Here is a 16496-nt window from a genome sequence, read left to right on the forward strand (position 1 = left end):
ATTTATTCACTCATCCTTTAACAAGGTCTTCATTATTAGAAATTCCTACACCCAAAAAAGAACCACGAACACGAGCGTCCGATCTTTATTTAGATCGATTGAAAATAAAAAAGAAGAAGAAAAACCTGCCGAAACTTCATCTACTAATCCTGAAACTGCTCCCGAATTATTAGGAGCTACTGCTTTACCTGAAACAACTGAAACCACTGAAACCACTGTTGAACCAACAACTGCTAGTGTTAGTACTGAAACTCCAATGTTAACTAGAAGTAGTCGTTTGGGATTAAGTGCAAAAAAACCATCGACTAGATCATCATCTACAAATATAGAAGAAAGAAAAAGAAAAACTCCGATATCAAAATATACCGACTTTTAAAAAATGGACTATGTTTTAAGAGACGCTATTGACAACCTTGTAGAAGATCAACTGACTAAATTATCGAGTCGTTTGTTTGCTTTAACAGACGTGCCCAAAATCAAAAAAGTGTTACTTCAATTGGACACTTTAAAAAAAAATCCAACCGATTTGAAATTTTATGATCATTTACAAGCTCTTTTAGAAAGTTCCATTTATGCCAAATGGAACGGTCTCATAACAGCATGGTCACAAGATACTTTACTTTTTAAAAAATCAACAGATGTCAACGTTAAAAAGCAAGCGCCTAGAAAACCTTATGTTTATAAAACGCATCAATATTTGTACGATAGACCTCGCCAATATTTTCAAGCAGATTTGGCTGATATGAACAGTTTTAATTTAAATTTTACTCCTCATCGACCTGAATTTTGTTTAGTTTTGGTAGATGGAGTATCTAAAAGAGTGTATTTGAGAGTTACTAGTAAAAAAACTGCCGATAGAGTGCTGAGCAGTTTTAAACATATTTTTGAAGATATTAAAAGAGATGATAAAACTTTTATCTACTTGCAAACCGATCAAGGTGGTGAATTTTTTAACAACAAAATGGAAGAATGGTGTTATGAACAAAACATTTATCATTTTAGTTCTGAAAATGATGGAAAAGCTTACTTGGCCGAATCGACAATAGAACGATTAAAACAACTTTATCAAAAATTAAGAAAACAAGGTGAACTTCAAAAAAACAATTGGAGTTTTTATATCTAAGACATGGAACAAAAACTTAACGAAAAAGAAAGAGTGACGAGTGGAATCGCTCCAGAAGAATTGGATGCTGACGACGCCAAAGGTAAAGCTCTTCGTTTAGTTGATCAATACCGCGACGACAAAAGACGAGGACTTCATTTTTCTTCCAACATGTTACATCGAATAGAAAAAGAATACAAAAATGAAAAACTAAAAATTTACAAACCTCTCTCCATTGGAACCGAATGCTAATTGAAAAAATATAAAATAGATCCCAAAGACACTTTTAGCAAATCGACTACTCGCAATCAACCGTATTGGGACACTACCAAAAAAGTTATTATTATCAAAGTCTCTAAGCGCACTAACCCTTCAGTCGAAGGTTATTTACCCGTTTATATTTATAAAGTGGGAATAGTAGGCCATTTAAGTACGACATTTAAAGTAAAACGAGAAGATTTATTACCTGTTAACGAAGAAGATAAAGACATTTATTATAAAAGCTTTAGCGAATATTTGTTGATTCTTTTATAAAACCCTTGAAGAAAAGACTACAAGAAAAAAAGAAAAAAAGAAAAAATGAACAATTTAACGTTTGACGATGTTTTAGAAGTAAATAAATATGATTGTAGTACGTATTATTTTATCGAAATTAAAAATAAAAATGAAGCAAGCACACATTATAATGTTTTGAACAATTTTACTTTACCCTTGACTCTAAACAATATCGACAAACCTTCATTTAAAAATAATGCCATCTTACATTTAGCAAGCATAGATATTCCTACTAATTTAACGAGAGTAGACGAAAATATATCGTTTTTAGAAAACAATTATGGTTTAAGATTGGAATCCAAACAAGCTATAAAACAAATGATGATAGATATTCAAAACGACATGATTACTAATCCAAATAGAAAAATTCCATTTTATCTTATTACCAAAAAAATTGTTTTGTATGCAATTTATGCAGTTTTACCAGGTGATACTTTTCCAAACTATGACGTTTTACAAGTCGAAAATATGTTGAACGAACATTTAGGTTTGATGTATTTTAATTTTGGTTACGGTAAACTATTCGGAGTGTCATCTCCAAATCCATAACAAGATGATTTCTTGGTCAGACGATTAGAATTTTTTAATACTACTTTAAATTGAAGACTTACTTTTGCTGACTTTATTTCAAATTGTCAAAACAAAAATATTAATATTTCTAATCAAAAATATTTTAATTTAAAATATTTGTTTGATCCTAGACACATCTTCGATATGTAACTAATAACGAAAATACTATCATTTCAAAACTAAGTATAGATACAAACAACAACGTCAAACAATATATACAAAATTATTCCTACCTTAATGTACCTAATTATAATTTCGTATGGTATTTTAAAAATAAAACAAATAATGGTATCAATAATCCTTCCAATATTTATCCGATAAGATCTGCTATTGGAACTAAATCGATTGAAAGAGGATTATCTAACTTTGGTTTTTTTTCAAATCGAACAAGCTCATTGCAAAATGTCGCACAAGATTTTACTTCATTAATACAATACGACTACCTTAATTATAAACCAAGATATGATAATTTATATAACTTTTCATTATCAATACGAACTAGTAAAAATTTTTAATTTACGTAAAACATCCAGAAGTTGCTCCAGGAGATATAACAAATCTTACTCCCGAAAGAGATATCATATCATGGTAACACCAAAATATGGTGGAGCACTTGTTCAAAATTCTCCAACAAGTCCTATGGTTCCAGACACACGCGATAATAATATTTTAAGAGTTGATTTAGATGTTTATATTAACAATCTTTTACCTACTACAGAAAGCATAAATATAGGTAAAAAGAAACACTTTGTACCATGGCAAATTGCGTTTTTTTTATTAAAAATAATGACCAACACTAGCACAATAAAATCTGAAGGTAACGTGTTTAATGTAGAAACAGAACTTGTCAATATTCCAATTAGAATTAACGCTTTATGGAAAATTTGGAACCGACAAGTTAATCTTATAGGAGCAGATGGTTATTTAACAGAGGAATCTATGATGATGACAATTTTTTTAGACATTATCAAAGCTATTGGTAATATATTGGCAAGATATTTGTATATCAACGGAAACTCTCTAAGACTAGAACCTTCAGAATTTTTTGCGAACTTCTATCAAATTTTTTTTGAAAAAACAAGCGAAAGAAAATATTATCGATTTACTTTAAAAAACATACCAATTTCTTCTTTACCTATACCTTTTTTTAACGTTGAACAAGTTATGTGGCCCGAACGAGAATTAAAAATGAGGGATATTTTTACCGAAAGTAAAAATTACAATTTACCAAACAATTTGCTCAATTTAAATTTAACTAATCTTACTTTTAGCGAATTTGTTTATGATGGCACTTATGTATACAACTTTGAAAAACTACTCAATGAATACCCTTTTTCAACTCAAATTTCTACTGATGATTCTGTAAACAATTATACTTTTTGGTGTTTACCTTCTTTTGAAAGAAATACCAATGATATTAGTTTAAAATCACCATTAGAAATAAGTAAAGCTATTTTTGCTTCAAATAATTCTTATAACGCTTATTTTGAAATGAAAGCAAATGAAATTTCTCCATATCATCAACAATTTGGATCAACTGTTACTTTTCAAACTTTACCTTCCAATTTACCTAGCGATATTTATAGTATAATGACAGCAGATTTAAGTTCAATTGCTAAATACAACGCAGAAACATTTATTGAAATTTTGTTATATTGTGAACAAATCAAACCTATTTTTTCAAACAGTATCAAAGTACTTCTTGTCACTACAACTAGTTTAGAAAGAGCTACTACACCGAGTCATAAAACATGGTTAAACAATGTCAAAGCTATATTACAAGGAAATAATCCAACAGAATTAATATTTTATTGCACTTCACTCAATAGTCAATTTATTTATCAAAAAAAGAGCAACGGTACTATTGTTCAAACTTGGATAGACAGTTTACCATTAAAAAATATCATTTTAAAAATGTATCAACCTGTTGGAAACAATCCTATACCTTATACTTTACTTTCACAAAGAGATCAATATAGTTTAACTCAACAAATCAATCCCTTTATTATGCAAGTGGATCAAAATATGACCAACGTCATGACGCTAGATTTTAAAATTCAAAAAAAAAATGACTAGCTTTTTAAGATGCACTCTCACTCAAATAAGTAACTTCATTAACACTGTTTTCAATTTTCCTACAACTACAGACGCTTACATTTTTATTAAATGCGATCAAGCTGTCAATTTTGGAATATACATAAACAAAATTTATGTTCCTGGAATTGTTGCTTTTTTTAATTTATTAGACTATAGCAATTCTACACAAATCACCACCAATATTGATTTTACTAAAAACCGAAACACTTCTATTCAAGGACAATTATCCACCTTTGATATTACCGATGTAGACGATTGGAAACAAACAAGATGGTCGTTTCTCAATTCAAAATCTGAACCGCTCACCTTTAGTAATCTTAGCTCTACCGTTTTTTTTAATCCTACTTTAAAGATTTAAATGTTTCCGTTTTACAATTAACTAGTTTGATTAGTATAAAATGATGTCTTTTATTTTTTATTTATTATTAAAAAAATTTAAAAAGAAAAAAAAAAGTAGTTATTTTTTCTCTCATTCATTTTTTACAAAAAAATGAGTCTCTTCCATGCCAAAGGAAGATATCATAAAAATTTAGTCAATTTAGAAGAAAAATGTTACAAGAAACAAAAATAAATCCTAAAGATCAATTTAATCAAATTAAAAATCATATGCAACAATTACAAAATCAACTAACTCAATATTCTACTAAATCAGAATTACAAAACATGAAATCCGAATTGGATGAAATCAAAAAAATAAAAAATAATAAAGAAGAAATACAAGGAGAAAAACCTTCCAAAAAAAATGAAAAAAAATGTACAAATCAAACACAAACCTAAAAAACGAAAATATTCAGAATCTGAAACCGAAAGTTCAGAAGAAGAAGAATTTGTTGAAAAAAAACCTAAAATGAAATTAACTCCTTTACACATCTGTTCACAATGCTTTCAAGAAGTCAATGCAGTCGACAAAATTAACAGTTTATGTAAAAATTGTATTATTCAACAAAGAGCCTTTTTATCAAGTCCGCTCATACAGAATAACAACAAAAAAAAAGAAAAAAAAATTGAATAAAAAAAGTTTAATTGAAATTGGTTACACTCGTGCTTTAAAAGACGTTAAAAATAAAAAAATACCATTAAAAAAAAATACTTCAGTATCAGAAGATGAATTAATAGAAAAAAATTATTTTTTTCTTTTTTTTAAAAAATTGGTTCGTTAGCTAAATATATGAGAGACGGTGACGGTAATCGCTATACACCCAATACAAACGGTCATGTTACTATTGAAGATGTTTTAGCACAAGCCGATCACGAAAATCGTTTATTACAAGAAGCAACAAGTGGTAATATTAGCGGCAAATATAAAGCTATATTAAATGAAAAATATCCTGGTTTTCAATAAGCTCAAGCTCAAGAAGTTATTGCCGTCAATAATCAAAAATTTTCTTACAATCTTACTTCGGACATGGCTAATTTAATTACTTTTACCACTATACTTAACGAATGGACATATCCACAAGATTGGTATTTAGATTTTGATTTAATTCTTTATAAAAATTTAAGCAAGCAAACAAGATTTACACCTCAACAGACAATGAATTAGTAAAAAAAGTGTATCTTTGCTACAACTTTATTCATGCTTTAATTAAATTTGTCAAATTTTATCCCAATTATCAAAAAAACAACACTACTTGCGCTAACAACGCTATCGTTAATCGCTCTTACGATCGTTTTAAAGCAATGCTGATTAAAAAAAGTTATATCAAAGCTTTTAGAGATTTGATGATTAATCCTAGGTTTAACTGAAGACAGTGAAAATAATACAAACCCTATAAATTATACTGAAACCAAAACGCTTATACAAGCTGCAGATCCTAATGGACTCATTAGACCTCTTAATGCAACAGCACCTGCCACTGTGGCACCTGCTGGTTCTCAAACAGCGCTAAGATATAGATATAATGCTTTAATGGCTGGAGAAAAAGGATGTAAATTTAGCGTACCATTGAATTTATTGTGTGAAATTTTTCAAATGAAAGAATATTTTGGAAAAAATAAACAAATTAAATTGGAATTTTATATTGAAAATGATATGAATCAACTATTAGAATGGGTAAGACCTATTACAGACGCCGACATAACAGCGCTTGCTAATGTAGGAGTGGCTATAAAACATCCAATGATTTATTGCAACGCGTATAGACTCAAACCCAGCTTACCCTTGGAAAAATCTTTATATCTCAACAGTAAAAAAGACGAAATGTATACTTAAGTACGTATTGCTCACTACGAACAAGTTATCACCAATTAGAAAATGTTGCAGAAGTCACTGTCAACATAGGAAGTATAAAAACAGCAGATATTGTACCCCACAGCATTATATTTTTCGTTAATTCGAAATAAGAAAGTGATCATTTAAGCAAAGGTTGTTTTACACCAGTTGAAATGGCTTGCAACATTATTAAAAAAATCACCCTTTATAATTTCAGAAGAACATTTGTTAATTCAGCAGGTGATACTACTGAATATGATATGACAAAACAAGACAATCAATGGCAAATTTGGAGAAGTTATGCTTCCTGGTGTAAAGGAAATACGGCCTCTACTTTTAATTTTAACAACTTTGCAGATTTTTTACTGCAGACGATGACAGTTTTTTGAGACATCCTAAATTATACTTTAGTACTACTAACACTAGCGAACCTTTAGTCATTGACACCACCAGCGATTTTAATTTCGTCAACGATAAACCTCCTGCTACCATTGCTGGAAATATTTCGTTTCAAATCAATGTTCAACTTACAGAACAATTTAGAGGAGTACTTACTAAGTTTTTGCAATATCCAGCTCAAATTAAAGAAAGCGGGGCAGGAGAAGACACCGAACTCAACTATATTCCTACCAAATTTAAATCGTCTTAATTTGTTATAAAAACATTTTTAATTTTATAACACGAACCCTATTTGTATTTATTATTTTGTAAGCAAACGACTATTTATTTCTAAAAAAATCTTAAAAATCATAAATCTTGTTTTTTTATTTCTTGTGTTCATGGCTCGCGGGCGTACAGGAAGAAGCGCTCACCGACGACATCATCGTCGTCATCATAAAAGTCATCATAGAGGAAAAGGAAAATTTTTTACCAAAGTTAAAAATTTTGCTAAACGTCTACTAAAATCAAGCGCCGGAGGTTACGCTTTGGATTATCTTCAAAAGCAACGCAATGCGTAAAAAATTTTGTTGCACCGCTTGCAAAATAAAAAAAAGTTCATGTAAAAAAAGAGAAAGAGGTAGAGTTTATTTACCTCCTTTCAAAGGAGCTGGTAGAAAATACTTAATAAGACATTTAAAAAGACATATGAGAGGTAAATTTCTACCCTTGTTAGCAGCAGTTTTAGCTTCGTCATTAATATCTGCTATTTTACCGCATTAAAAAATGTATAAAAATTGCAAAGGACACTACAAAAGACGCTATAAAAGATTAAAACATTATCGTGGAAAAAATAAAAAAAGAAGAGGTTTTGGATTAGAAGGAGACATTGTAAAAGATTTAGCAACCTTTGCAGCTGCTAAATACATACAAAAACAATTACCCACTTGGCAAAAATACGCTTTTGACTTTACACGTAATAAATTAACCGAATTAAATATGATATACATGAAAAAAACTTATCTAGAAATCTTTGTTAACTATTTAAATAGATCTTTATAAAAATAATTATACTTTTTTTTTATCCTTCTTCATAAAATGCGAAAAAAAAGAGGAAGAGGACCCTGTTTACTTCCATTAAAAACAATTATGCAAGGTAAAGGTAAAAAAAGAGGTTGTGGAAGAGTCTATTTACCTCCATTACAGGGAGCTGGAAAAAGAAGAGGAAAAGGAAGAGTTTATTTACCACCTTTAAAAGGTGCAGGACGAAAACGAAGAAGACGCATGCGTGGAAAATTTATAGGACCCTTATTAGCTACAGTAGGAAGTCGTCTTATACCTCTTTTACCTACGATTGGAAAAGCTGTTTTAGGTGGAGCTCTCTCTGGTGGAATTTCTTACGGAATTAATAAAATTGGAAAATAATATTCATAATATATACTATATATATAACATTTTTACAATTAGTTTTTTATTATTTTATTACAAATATATAATCCCAACATTGTTCCAAGCAATATAAAAACTCCCAATAACGCTCCAAATAAATATCCTCCCACTACAATAACAACGAGCAAGCTCGAAAGTGTTAATATTGTCATTATTTTTTCTTTATTAATACACTTCAAAATATCGAATACGATTCCCATGCGAGTCGTGTGTACCACCATTATCTATTGGAGGATCAGGTTTATAAGATTGAACTACTGCTACTGTCGTTGGAGTTTGAAATTGTTGGAACGGTTTGTTTTTCGATTCCATTCGTTATGAACCTATTTTCATTTTTTTCACTCTTTATATACATTCGGTCACGCTTCATTAATTATTTAATTCATCGTCATCATATTTAAAATTTTCAATAATAGAAACAATCGCATAAAATACAATAGAAAAATATAACCATATTCCAAAACGTATTATATTAAACAACCTGGGTAATCCTTCAACTATAATAACATAAAGAAAACATGCTAATGCGATAAAAGGAATATATATACAATTCAACAGCAACGTAACATAATCAATAATACTCATAATTAATAAATACATTTTTTTTACTATTTATATACTTTTGGTCACGCTTCATTAAACAAATTAAAATTCTTCACTCCTTATTCTATTTGCGCATGCGCGTGACGTCGTTCTTTTTTTATGACTCGGAACCTTTTTTTTCAACTCCTATTTTTTTTTCAGTGTCTCGGTTTTTTGATCTTTTACTCTCTCGATTTTTGACTGGTATCTCGGTTTTTTTGAACTTTTTTTTCAACTCGGACCAGATGGCGTCTTACCACTAAATGGCAATATACTATATCAACACCCGTTAACTCGGACCCTGGATAAGTTGGACTTTTATTAAGTCGAACAAATTTTCAATTCCTCTTGAATTCTCTAAACATACCAAAAGCTTAGCTTATCTCGGACATTTGATAAGTCGCTGAGTCCGAGTTAACTGGATTCTACTTTATCTTTTCTCTTAATTATAAAAAGTTAACTATAACAAAGTCAAATAACAAAAACAAAACATAATTTTATTTCGTGTTGTTTTCTTATGACAAATTTGGTATATAATTGCAAACAATAAGAGTTCTTTATTTCAAAAGAAATAAGTAAAAAATTAACTTAAAGCGGACATTTATGAAAAATGAAGTTATGAATAAAAAAGCTAATAAACGAAATTTAAGGTTCTTAATAACTTATATGTTAACACTAATAATAATAATAGTAATAATTATGTTAGTAAATAGTTTGCTAACTAATAATTTTTTTTCAAAATGTCAAAAATGTTGTAGAGAAATAGTAATAACTGTTCTGTTTTCTAGGATCAATATCGATTGTATATGCTACACTGTTGAAAAAATATCGCGTTTTCTACGGAAAATTTCCGGCAGCTACGATGACAAAACTTCCCGCTAATTTACGAAAAAACCCATCAAATGTAAACGGAAATTTCCGTAAATAAACGGATATCTCCTTTTAAATATAATGGGTTTTTTCCGTTAATTTCCGTTAAATAACGGGAGGTTTTGTCATCGCAGCTGAAGGAAATTTTCCGTTAAAAATGAAAGCGTTTTCCCAGTTAAACAACAAAAAAGTTGTGGCAACTCGGCTACCGTATAGTTTTCATAAATGAAAGAAATGTTGTTCATATAAAAATTTAGAAAACGAACATTTTTAATATAAAATATATTGTATCTTATCAAAAATATCATCTAAAAAAAAATTAGGTTTGATTTACATAAAAATATTAAATTTTCCGTGATTTACAATACATTTTAACAACAAATACATCAATAAATAATCAATTAGTAAATAAACAACTTCAAAATAAAAAAAAAATTAAAAAAAAATTAATATTCAATAAAGTATTAGCACATAATAAAATAATTATAATACATATTCGTATATACATATACATTATAGATATACATAAACATGTATTTTTATTTATTATATATATATATATATATATATATATATATATATATATATATATATATATATATATATATATATATATATATATATATATATATATATATATATATATATTTTAAATATACATTTGCTGTTTATATAATAAGGAAATATAGTTACAAAGAAACATTTACATACAAAAAAAGTTGATTTATAAAAACAGGCAGGGGCTCAAAGAAGATATGGATGACTAAAGTCACCACAATCTTTTCATAGAGCCCCTATGTGGGCTTTACAAGTTTAAAATAGAATAAGATTGTTAAAAATACTATGTACAGTTCCAATATAATAAAAAGATAAAAACTTTCATAAATATTTACATTTAAAGAAAGAAAGTAAATAGTATCAATATAATTTTAACGATAGTCATTTAAAATACTGACAAATTATTTTAAAGATAAAAATAAGAGACAATCAAACAAAAAAAGTAAAAATTTGAAAAAACTAAGTATAATGGAATTCGATGTTAATTTAGAAAAATTAAAAAATTATTTATAATGTTTAAAAATTTCATTTTTTATTAGAAACTTAAAGGACTTTAGTGATTTTACCGTATTTAAATGTTTAGTTTTTTGAAATGTGTTCCATAGTTTCGGTCCACGGTATGCTATTCCATATTCAGAATACTTGCTCCTAATTCTAGGCAACTTATAAGTATTCCATTGATTTATTCTAAGAGAGTAATTATTGTTAACATTTTTTGTAAATTTATTATTAAAGGTTTTTGGAATCAGGCTGTTATTATACATAAAAATTAAGTGTTGGTAAATATTAACTTCATATATACTCATCATCTGCATGTCTTTCATTAGTGGTTTTGCATGTTCATATTTTTTTTTGTTATATATAAGTCTGCATGCATGTTTTTGTAGAGAAAATTTTTTTTTTAAGTTTTGTTTGTTGAGTACTAGCCCATGTAATATTGGAATAGTAAATAAAACAATGTATTAGGCCAAAATATACTAGTTTTAGACTTTCTGATGTTACAAATGGGCGAATACGGTACATCAAACCAATTGTTTTACTAATTTTTGATTGGATATAATTTATGTGAGGAAGCCATGATAAATTTTCATCAAAAAGAATTCCTAAGAATTTTATTGACTCATTTTTTTCGATTAGTTTATCATCTAAAATTAAATTTGGTAATTTTAAGGGAAGGTTTTCCTGTTGCGATTTTTTATGGAATAGAGTATACTTTGTTTTATCTACATTGAGTGACAGTTTATTAGCCTTAAACCATTCACTGACATTTCTTAATTCATAGTTCATGTCAGAGTAAAGTTGCCTAATGTCACTGTTCGATAAGAAAAGATTTGTGTCGTCAGCAAACAATATCGCGTTAATTTGCTGAAGCATTATGCAAATCGTTTACATAGATCAAGAACAGCAAGGGACCAAGAATTGACCCTTGCGGAACTCCACACATAATTTTTAGTTCACCGGATTCCTTATTAATAACATATTGTTTTCTTTCAGTGAGATAGCTTTTTAACCAATTATAGATTTTATTTATTACTCCATAATGTTTAATTTTTTCTAAAAGAATGAGGTGATCAACCGTATTAAATGCTTTTGATAGGTCAATAAATAATCCTAGAGTAAAGTTATTACTATTTCAATTATTGCGTGTTCAGTTGAATGGGTTTTCCGAAAACCAAACTGTTTTGTGTAAAATAAAATATTTTCATTAAAATGGTTATAAATTCTATTATAGATTACACGTTCAAATATTTTGGAAAACACAGAAAGTACTGATACAGGTCTATAATTAGAGATTTCTGACTGATCATTGTTTTTGTAAATTGGGCATACTTTTGCCAACATTAGTGCTTCAGGGAAAATACCTTCATTAATTGAAAGTTTTATAATATGAATCAAAGGTCTGGAAATGTAATTTTTGTTTAAAATAACTATATTACTAGAAACGTCATCAAAGCCAGGTGATTTATTTTTTTTAAGAAAAGAAAAGGCTGTTTCATATTCTTTAAGAGAAAAGTCGCTATCGTGAAGTATTACGTCATTTAACGATTTAAGATATAATTGAAATGAGTTGGGTGTGGTTATAATTTTTTTAGCAAGGTTCGGGCCAATATTTGTAAAGTATTTATTTAACTCATTCGAGATTTTTAAAAGGACAATAAATAACAGTTTTATTGATATTTATTCTTTGAGGCAGTAAAGCCGTAGTTATTTTGTTTCTTCCCATTATATTATTAATTACATCCCCTGTTTTTTTTACATCGAGTTTGGTTTTTGTAAGTTCTTCACTATAATAGTTTTTTTTAGCTTTCATGAGAAGATTTTTGTAAAACCGTTTATATTTTTTGTATATCTTTTCATTATCTTCACTTCTGTCTTTCAAAAATTTATTGTAAAGTTTTTGTTTATTTTTTGAACATTTTATGAGAGTTTTATTCATCCAAGGATTTAGTATTGTTTTTTTTTTAATTATTTTTAATTCATATGGGCAGGTTTTGTTATATATATCAAGAAATATTTGTAGAAAAATATTAAAAGCTTTGTCTGTATTATCACATTTAAAAACCTGATTCCACGTCTCTTGCTTTAGTTTATTAGAAAGATTATTCTTATTAATTGTTGATAGGTTGCGTTTTTTTAGAGTTATAATTTTAGAATCCCTTTTGGATGTGACATTTAAAAGATTTATTTTAATGTATATTGGGAAGTGATCACTAATGTCACTTTTAAAAATACCTGTCTCAAATGACGTTTCAATATAATTATTAATAAAAATATTATCGATTGCAGTTGCAGAGCTTTTTTTTACCCTAGTTGGTTTATTTATAACTGGTAAAATATTATATTTGAAAAGCTTATCAAAAAAAGATTTTGTTTTTGGAAATTTTTATAAGTCAGAGCGTTCAAATTTATGTCACCAGCAAAATACAAACTTTTTTTTTCTTTATTTGTATTTAGGACCGTATTTTTAATAAATTCTTTAAAATATTCTTATATTCAATTCTTCAATATATTCTTATATTACATTCAATATATTCTATTTAATAAATTCTTCATATATATATACAGGGCCGCCGTGAGGGGGAGTCTACTGGGTTGTTTTATCCCGGGCGCCAGTTCGACAGGGGCGCACGAAGCCGAATATAAATATTTTTTCATGTTTATTTATTTTTTCATGTTTATTTAAAAAAAAGATGAAGTACTGGGAAGCAGCGTGGAAAATAAGAAATCAAAAGTAGCCGGGTAATTTGACCAGCTAAAACATATAATAGATGGTCAATTGCATTTTTTGGCCGGTCAATTTTTTTTAGTTTAAATTTTCAACTTTGTAATGAAGTGCTTCATAATTGGACTTTTTAAATAAAAAAAGTAATATATGCTTTAAAACTAAGAAATTAGCATTACTTTCAAAACATTAGTTTTAAATAAAGCGATTCTTTTTATATAGCGAAAACTCGCAAATAAAGTGAATACTAATGATTAATTTAACAACCCGCTGAATTAAATGTTTAAAATAACTTTAGTGCACGAAGATTTTCATTCAATTAAAAACGGAGATTTTTTACTTTATTAAAAAAAGAGATTAGATTAAATCCAAGTAGTTTGATATTGATATAAAATATTAAAACAATTTTATTAAATTTATTTCTCTAATTTTTAAAATCTCTCAAATTTGAAACAGTTTTGAAACACGTGATATCGATGTGATAGTCTGATAGACCCAATCAAAAAGAAATTCAAACAGTTCTTTGCTTATGAGTGGATGCTGTTTCAAAAAGAATTAAAACATGTCTGGTTTTAAAAAGAAAGATTCTGGTTGTCAAGTAAGAAAGAATGCTGCTCAAAGAACTGCGAATGAGGAAAAGAACAAACGCACTCTTCAAGACTGTGGTATTACAGTTACAAAAAAAGGAGAAGATGAAAGTCCTTCTGCTTCAAACTCTTTCCTGCCAAGTCAATCGATTCAAGTAGTAAATAGTTTTCCCCGTGAAAGGATATTTTCCCATTTGATTAATTCAATGTTATATAAATTTTTAACTTATTTTTATAGGTTGGAACTGAAAACGATGTCACTGACATTTCTGAAAGCTCAGGAGAGCCCCTATCAAAAATCGGAATGGTAGCTGTGAATGAAGAGAATATTTTGATAAGTTCTACCTCTTTAAAAGAAATGATGTTAATAAACTTTTAATCTAATAAAATAAGAATTTTTAAAATTTATTCTTAGGTGTTGCCAACAGAAAAACCCATCGCTACCATTCCTTCAATGATCCTGCTTTGTGGGCAGCACATCTTTCCAATGTGGAAAGAGATTCTGTGCTTCTACAGGGGCTTCCTCAAACTCCTTCAGCTTTCCCAAAAGATTCTAATAAGAAGAAGGTTCCTGAAACAATTTTCTACGAAACTTCTCTCAACGGGGAGAAGACATGCCGAGATTGGCTGGTTTGGAGTGTATCTAAGAAATCATTTATTTGCTTTCCGTGTTCTCTGTTTGGAAGCAAACAATCTTTTGGGATCGGACACCAGTTGCACCTTCTAAGATGGAATGATGGAATAAGCTGCAACTGGCACAAGCTACCTGAGAAAGTCAAAAGTCACCAGAATAACGCCCGGCATCGAAACTTTTACATAGAATGGAAAACGGCGCTAGAAAGCTTAGAAAATCAATGCGGAATAGACGCAGCTCTTGAAAACTCGATAAGAAATGAAGCAGCCAGGTGGCGTGAAATTCTACGATGCATCTTAGATGTTATTCTTTTTTTAGCGTCACGAAACCTTAGTTTCAGAGGTAAATCTATTTACAATTATTCTTTTGTGATACCGACTATCTTTAAATCTATTTAGCTTATATTTATAAGATTAACAAGGTATTTCGGAAATCATTAAATAAAACAAATCCTTCTTTATTCTTTTAAATAAATATGTTATAATATTCATAAATCATAATATAAAATCATCATAGAATCATCATAAAATAAAACAAATGCTTCTTTATTGTTTTAAATAAATCTGTATTATTATTATAATTTTTAGGTTCATCAAAAATGATTGGAGAAGACGACAATGGCAACTTTCTAGCTACCCTAGAGCTCTTGGCAAAGCACAACAAGACTCTCCAACTACACTTAGAAAAAGTTTCCCGCTGCCAACAAGAAGGTAACAAAATGAATGGCCAATACTTGGGCTGGAGCAGTGAATTCATCAAAGAGTGCGGAGGAATCGTTCACGGTGCCATCATCAACGAAGCTCATATGGCCATCTACTATTCTATTCTTGTGGACGGGACTCCGGACGTCTCTCACACCGAGCAAATCACCTTTGTTCTCCGCTTTGTATACTTTGGTACTGACAAAAGATGGACCGTGAAGGAGCGCTTTCTGAGGGTCGAGAATCTTGAAAAAAAGATAGGTGCTGACATTGCCAAGCTTATTATGGACGTCTTAAAACAAAATGGAATCGATCTCAAAAACTGCAGAGGTCAAGGATATGACAATGTAGCGAACATGTCTGGTATATACAAAGGAGTACAGGTGATTATACTGCAAAAAAATCCTCAAGCTCTCTATATGCCATGCAGCGCTCATAGTCTCAACCTTGCTGGTGTTCATTCTGCTGAATCTTCGGTTGAAGTCAAGAACTACTTTGGCCGAGTCCAGTCACTTTACAATCTTTTCAGTGGAAGCCCTAGTCGGTGGAAAGTCTTGATTGAAACCACTGGTTTGTCCCTTCATCAAACGTCGCAAACCAGATGGAGTGCGCGAATCGAGCCGTGAAGCCGTTAGTCAAGCGATCCAGGGAAATCCTCGAATCTTTGAAAAAGCTCCGCGATTTTGATCTAACAGCTGATCAATTGAATGAAGTAATATCTCTGGAGAAGTGGGTTCATTCATTCGAGTTCATCGTAACGACAACCTTTCGGTATAAAACTCTTCAATCAATCAACTACGTGAACCTTGCACTCCAATCAGAAAATATCTCCTTGGACGACGAGATGAAACTCATTAAGACTCTTATTGAAGATCTAAATCGACTGAGATTATCTTGGACCAGCATCCTTAATGAGGCACGTTTGATAGCATCTGGTCATGGTTCTTTTGGTTTTCAATCAGAATTTGTGAAGAAGAG

At 29.4% G+C, this 16496-nt stretch overlaps 1 protein-coding gene across 1 annotated transcript; it reads left to right on the forward strand.

Annotated features, from left to right (window-relative positions):
* Positions 1 to 14158: 14158 nt before the first annotated feature.
* Positions 14159 to 16144, forward strand: LOC136086347 (zinc finger MYM-type protein 1-like). The gene is made up of 4 exons (XM_065808642.1): positions 14159 to 14338; positions 14422 to 14521; positions 14599 to 15159; positions 15405 to 16144. Exons 1-4 carry the CDS (start codon positions 14159 to 14161, stop codon positions 16142 to 16144), a joined length of 1581 nt encoding a protein of 526 aa, XP_065664714.1.
* Positions 16145 to 16496: the final 352 nt, after the last annotated feature.

Source organism: Hydra vulgaris, chromosome 10 (genome assembly GCF_038396675.1).
Source record: "Hydra vulgaris chromosome 10, alternate assembly HydraT2T_AEP".
Classification (NCBI taxonomy): domain Eukaryota; kingdom Metazoa; phylum Cnidaria; class Hydrozoa; order Anthoathecata; family Hydridae; genus Hydra; species Hydra vulgaris.

Excerpts from the sequence above, each read along its gene's own strand:
- LOC136086347 (XM_065808642.1), top strand. The coding sequence starts at position 14,159 with ATGTCTGGTTTTAAAAAGAAAGATTCTGGTTGTCAAGTAAGAAAGAAT. Across the intron at positions 14,522-14,598 it reads TGAAGAGAATATTTTGATAA|GTGTTGCCAACAGAAAAACC; the intron begins GTTCTACCTCTT and ends ATTTATTCTTAG. Across the intron at positions 15,160-15,404 it reads ACGAAACCTTAGTTTCAGAG|GTTCATCAAAAATGATTGGA; the intron begins GTAAATCTATTT and ends TATAATTTTTAG.